Below are 6,423 nucleotides of genomic sequence, written 5' to 3' on the forward strand. Positions count from 1 at the left end.
AGTAGCAACATTACAGTTATGAAGTAGCAATGAAAATAATTTTATGGTTTGGTCACAACATGAGGAGCTGTATTTAAAGGGCCAGAAGGTTGAGAACCACTGATTTAGAATGACCTTGCCTCCTCTTATTTAGCATTAGAATTGATAAAGCTAAATGCTTAAAATGGTATCCCCAAAGTAATTAATCAATGAATATAAAGACCTTCAGAGTAAGTTTCATCATGAAAACAGAGCTCCAGATTTAGATTCCGGATATTTGTCCAGAAATACAATCTTATCTGATACAGTTTAGAGTCATGAACAGGTGGCTTCTTGGGACTCTCTTCCTTTATTTGAGTCTAAGGAATCTAGTTTATTGATCACTGCACAAGCAATAGGATTCTTAGATGAATCAGTGTGTGCCTAGGAAATTGATGTAGCACAGAATAGCCTCATACAACTTGAAAAATCTTGAAAACACATGTATGCCATGGCCTGCACACAGGTTACCTGGTCTGTCCCTTTAAGTCACCTGCTGTGTAGGTTAGTGATGCTACATTCTCTGTCCCCAGCAGAGACAAGTCAATGGCAAAGAGCACAAGTGCTCTGTTTGAACCTTACCTTTCGACACTTCTCTCTTTTCTACCTCTAATCCTTCTATTGCCATTTCACACTTCCTTGATCTGCTGTTTCTTTGTGGGGAGACCTTGGAAATCTCATGTTGAGAACCTTGTTGGTAGGGAGCCTCTTCTACTCCCTGGTGCCCCTTAAAATAATCCCTGGTGTCTGAGCCATACCCCTATTTTGGGAGCACTTTTCAGAGCATTTTGCCTCCACTGAACCACAAGTCACAATGTGCACTCTCTAGTAACTGAAGGAAACTTGTGTTTTACATTGATAGATACTGAGAACTATTAGAATTAAAGTATTATGTACAATGTTGTCTTGTTGTAACATCAAGACTAGGTACATCTTTATTTGTGTTTTGCTCTTTTTCTAGTGGGTTTACCTCAAAAGACATGTTTCTAATACCTCTGGGAAAGTAGGAAGGGAAAAGCAATCACCACTTTGTACATTAAAGTGCTGCAGATCTGATGACAACTCATGCCATACACAGGACTGAGGAAACAACATGTTGATAACTATTTTGAGTTCCAGATTTACAAAGGAAATAGCACGAAATCCAGGAAGCTAGTCTTGTCTTTCCCTTTATCTCGATGTGACCTTGTGGAAGATTTGAAATATTTATTTGATTTTGTTTTCTCATCCAGAAACAAGAGTAATAATGGCCATGTTTTCACTCCTCAGGTTGGTTGTAAAGGAAAAGGTAAGACACTATTTGCAAAGATCCTTTGTAAAGTCATTCTATATGTCATGACTTGCTGGACAACTCTCTAAAAAAACCACGTTTTGGGTTTCAAAACACCTTATCCATTTTTGCTAACACAGGAGAGCTGGAAGAATTGACCCTCAACACTATTCAAACTTTATGATTAGATGACAATATGACCTTCCAATAAAGAAATATTTAGCTTTCTCTTCTCTGTAGAAATTACTGTGTAAACCCAACACTTATTAGTCACAGAATTAGTTTTAAAATAATTTCACTACTTCGCTAGCCTATTACTAGTATATAATCAATAGATGGGTGCATTGGTTGATTTATAGGACCTATGGATTAATAGGGCACATATTTTAAAAATATAAATATAATGATTTATTACCTTGCACATCCCAAAACGTTAGGTAAAATAAACATAGAGAATGGGAGTCCAGGATAAACTGGGTCCGTGGTATAGGATGAACTCAGAATTGATACCTCAGGAAACAGTGCCTCTTAGTTGGGGTTCCTGCACCCCAAGCCTTGAGCTCCCACCTCCTTACCTGGCTCCCTTTTCAATGCTGTGGTGGAAGTTTCAGGTGGTCCATCTCCATCAGTTAATTCTGCAAAGTCCTGACTGTCGATCACTGCACAAAGGAGAAAAAAGCACGCAGTGTCTGTGATGGGGCCACGGGGATCATTGAGTGGAAACCCCTTCATGGGAGCAGTAGGAAGACATAGAAGCTAAGTTAAGTCAGGGCCCTCTGGTGTGTGGCCGATGTGTGTGAGCTTCGGGTTGTTCCAGGCCCTACCCGGAAGGTTGTGAAGTTCATGCACAGAGTGCAGCTTTGCTCAACCTGAAGCACACTTCTATGCCCACCCTCACTATACCTGCTATCCCCATGCCCATTCTATTTCAACTCCCATCTTCACTCTGTCTCTTACCTCTACTCTCTGATATCTCCACCCTCATTCTATCTCTTTCTTTCTTTGATTCATTCCAAACATATCTAAATATTTATTAAGCTAGATAGAGGGATCAAAGGGAAGTATACCTACATAAAGCCTATCTCTTCAAAATGGCATCGAATTCTATATTGTTAATATTTAATGAATTTATTATTTTATATTTAATTCAATTTATTGGGATAACATTGGTTCACAGAACCTTATAGGATTCAAGTGTACAACTGAATAAGACATAATTTGTACACTCCATGAATCACCCATCACCCCAAATGAAGTCTCTTGGTGCAGCTCATTTTAGGCAATTATGCTGATTTCTGGCCAAAGTGTCTCTTTATACCTCTCCTTCTCTTCGTGTGTGTTTTTCTCATCTCCTTTCATAAATATCTTAATTTTATAAAAAATTTCCCTACCCCAATACCTTCCTGTCTTTGCATATAGAAACATACACTCTGATATCAACACTTAAATTTACCATTTCTGTTTTTGATATTTTTTCAAATTACTGGGGACGTGTTTCTGTTGACCTCGCTGCATAAGGCCCTTGTTCCCTCCCTCTTCTACCTTAAACCAAGGCCACCATTACTATCTCCAAGAGCCCCAATGAAATGGCTCAGACTCTTGGTACGGGGATTCACATCACACATTTTTTCAGTCAACCTTACCTATTACGTCAGAGGCCTCGTTACAGTCAGTCCTTGCTTGGGCTTCACATTCAACTCCTGTATTTAAACATGACTTTTCCTCCTTTATATCCACTGGGTTTATAGAGCAGGAGTTGATTTGATTTCCCTGGTGAAGTAGCTCTGCATCTGGACAGAATTGTAATAAGTGAAGAATTTCATTTGCCTCTCCTAAGGGATTTAGCATGCTCAAATAATCAACAAGCCCTTCTCCCTGTAATCCCACTGCAGAAGAAAGCGCCCCCATCAGCTGCTCACCCTGTCCTTTCTCTGTTCCTCTCTTAAAATCAACAACATATTTTTATTGAGAGAGAGAGAATAGAGATATATAAACATCAATGTAAGAAGAACATCATGGATCAGTTGACGCCTGCACACACCCCTACTCGGCATGGAGCCCACAACCCTGGCATGTGCCCTGATGGGGAATCAAACCAGTGACCTCTGGGTGCATGGGAGGATGCTCAGCCAACTGATCCACTCTGGACAGAGTTTCTCTGTTTTCATTTGGCCCCTGTATTATGTAGTACATTCAATTTCTTCTTTTACATGTAGCTTATGGATTTGTGTTCATGTCTGTAATTGTATTATATTTTAGCTCTGCTTCTTTCCCAAGGTGGTCTTAGAAATCTGGAATTGAAGACCGCAGATCTCTCATGTATGCTTCCCAGAATGACTTTGTGTAATTAAGTTCCTCTCTCCCCCACCCTCTCCCCCTTTCTAAAATTGCTTGGAAAGTTTACTTGATAAAAATATTGAAATTGTATTGTGTTTGAATGATTGTCCTCTTTAGGTTATTTGTCACAGCCATTAACCTACCTAATACAAAAGTTAAAATATGAACTATCTTATATGAAAACAAATTTGTATTTTACTATAACTGAAGTATCAAAAATTAGAATGAATCTTTTCTGGTAAACACTATTTGTTTGTCACCATGAAAAGTTCTTATTTGCTTGCTCTTAGCTGTTTTGCAAAGTATTTGTCCAGAGGTAGGTGATTTTCTGAAATCCATGGACTCTATAAAGTAAAAGGGAGAGACCTGTTTTTGTTTGCAGTGGTCTTACAGAGTCTATACAACTCACACAGCTGATAGGGTTTGTGATAATGTCAATGTTGAGATGGTCATATTCCTCTTTCTCTCACTTGAACCCAGTTCTGGTGCTCCCCTGAGCACCATAATGCTGGGCTCCTGCCTGGTGCTCCCATTTACTTTCCATGTGAATTTTTAAATGACCTTCAAACATTATCATCTCCAGTTTTCCCACTGTGAATGCTGGGATTACCTATTAACCCTATCTCTCTGTTAAAGTTTTTGGGTAAAGAAATGAACTTTAAAAAAAAGAAATGAACTTTTATTCACAAAAGCCTTTTGACAAATCAAAATGTAAGTCAAGCGTTTAAGTATCATTTAAGTTTTAAAGTAGTTGGTTTAGACCATTTTTTCCAGAAGTAATTAATGTTAGCACAAATTATACTTTTAAGATGTTCTAAGTTTCATATTAATGATACTATTGTACAGTGAAATATTGTGCTCACTCTGCTTTATAAGATATAAACTCTTTGGTATTAATAAATGATAGTGTGTAGTAAAAATGATTGTTATTTACTAGTGCATTCTTGCTTCTTTTTCAATATTTCAATTGATTGTGCTCATCCAGTCAAACAACCACTTATAATGCCTCTTGCCTCCTCCTATATTCCAATAGGATTGAAATAGCTAAATGCTTAAAATGGTACCGCAGAAGTAATGAATCAATGCTTATAGAGAACCTCCGAAAAAGATTCATCATGAAAACAGAGCTCTGTATTTAGACTCTCGATATTTGTCCAGAAATACAATCTTATCTACTACAGTTTATAGTTATGAACAAATGTCTTCTTGGGTCTCTCCTCTCTGTTTGACTCTAAGGGATCAAGTCCTAAGGAGTAGGATTGTTAGGTGTCTCAGTGTATGACCAGGGAACCAATGCAACATGGAATTCCCTAATACAACTTTGAAAACTTTGAAAACCCATGTATACCATGGCCTGCACACAGGTCACCTGGTCTGTCCCTTCATATCACCTGCCTTGTAGCTTAGTGATGTTCTTCCATGTCCCCATAGAAGAGACAAGACAATTGCAAAGAGCCCCTGTGCTCCGTTGAACTTTACCTTCCTACACTGCTCTCTGTTCTACCTCTTAACCTTCTATAGCCATTTCACACTTCCTTCATCTGCTGTTTTTTTGTGGGAAAACCTTGGAAATCTCATGTTGACAGGCTTGTTGGTAGGGAGCCTCTTATACTCCCTGCTGCTCTTTGAAATAATCTCTGGTGTCTGATTCATAGCCCTGTTTTGGAACCACTTTTCAGAGCACTTTGCCTACACTAAGCCACAAGTCACAATGTGCACTCTATAGTAACTGAAGGAAACTTACGTTTGACATTGATAGATATTGAGAACTATTAGCATAAAACTATTATATACAATATTGTCTTGTAACATCAAGACTAGATACATCTTTATTTGTGTTTTGCTCTTTTTCTAGGTGGTTTACCTCAAAAGACATGTTTCTATTGCCTTTGGGAAAGTAGGAAGGGAAAAGCAATCATGAGGCGAGATAGAAAATGGCGGAGGTATAGATGTCCGTGTCCTGTGCCTTGTCCTGGAGCAGATAAGGGTGAGCAGCTGAAACGGGTAACATACAGCCCAAATAGGCAGAGGATATTCAGCTGAGAGACAGTCTGCAGCTGGGAAAAGACAGAGAACTCCCGGAAAAAAAGGACGGTTGGAGACTGCAGCTGAAATCTCTCTCAGTGCACCGGCTCAGCCGCGGAGACCGAGACATCTTGAGTGGCTGTTACCGGCATCCAGAGATCAGCTACTAACCTGGAAAAAAGGGATCTCAAGCAGCGCGACTGTGTGAACTCAGATGAGCACTGCTTCTTCTCAGGGAAAGGTTAGACTTCCCCTAAAGGTGCGGTTTGCAATTCAGGTTGGAGAGAGGACAGCGCGTGGGGCAAAATCTGCGCCCCACAGAGTCTGCGGCCGTTGGGACCAGCGTGACCCGCGAGTGGGGAAGGGGTTCCACAGGGCTGCTGGCAGAAGGGAACGCTAAAAATAAGCCCATAGCTGGACTGAATGCAAAAAAGTAGCCTCGGATTTTGCCATTCTGCCGGCTGCTTGGTGCCAGGGGCGAGTGGGTGTGCGGAGACTGTGCGCAGACCTGGAAGGTGGAGGCTTGCGAATTTGCACAACGTATCAGGCTCTTGTTGTTACAGTTCCCCTTAGACCTGTGCGTTTGATTATTAAACCCAGTGCATGGGATTTCCCAGTGGGGGTCATTCGCAGAGCCTGTAGGAGAAAGTTCTTTTTGGGGAGCCTGGGAAACAGAGCGGGGAGTAACGATTAAAGAACCAGCTCTGGGCAGTGGACTTTCTCAAACCAGTTTCAAGTACAATAGAGAAAATAAACCCTACTGATAGAGAGGA

General features: G+C 40.3%; 1 protein-coding gene across 2 annotated transcripts in view; it reads right to left on the reverse strand.

Annotated features, from left to right (window-relative positions):
• The window catches only part of LOC102254069 (filaggrin-2-like), a 108,291-nt gene that overhangs the window by 81,843 nt on the left and 20,025 nt on the right, over nucleotides 1–6,423 (reverse strand). For both annotated transcript variants that reach the window (XM_014530175.1, XM_014530176.1), the window contains exons 9-10: nucleotides 2,932–3,078; nucleotides 1,864–1,947 (exon numbers count right to left, since the gene is read on the reverse strand). In XM_014530175.1, coding sequence (XP_014385661.1) covers nucleotides 1,864–1,947; nucleotides 2,932–3,078 — 231 coding nt within the window. The remainder of the gene's footprint in view (nucleotides 1–1,863; nucleotides 1,948–2,931; nucleotides 3,079–6,423) is intronic.

The sequence above is a fragment of the Myotis brandtii genome, unplaced genomic scaffold (genome assembly GCF_000412655.1).
Source record: "Myotis brandtii unplaced genomic scaffold, ASM41265v1 scaffold727, whole genome shotgun sequence".
NCBI classification, from domain to species: Eukaryota; Metazoa; Chordata; class Mammalia; order Chiroptera; family Vespertilionidae; genus Myotis; species Myotis brandtii.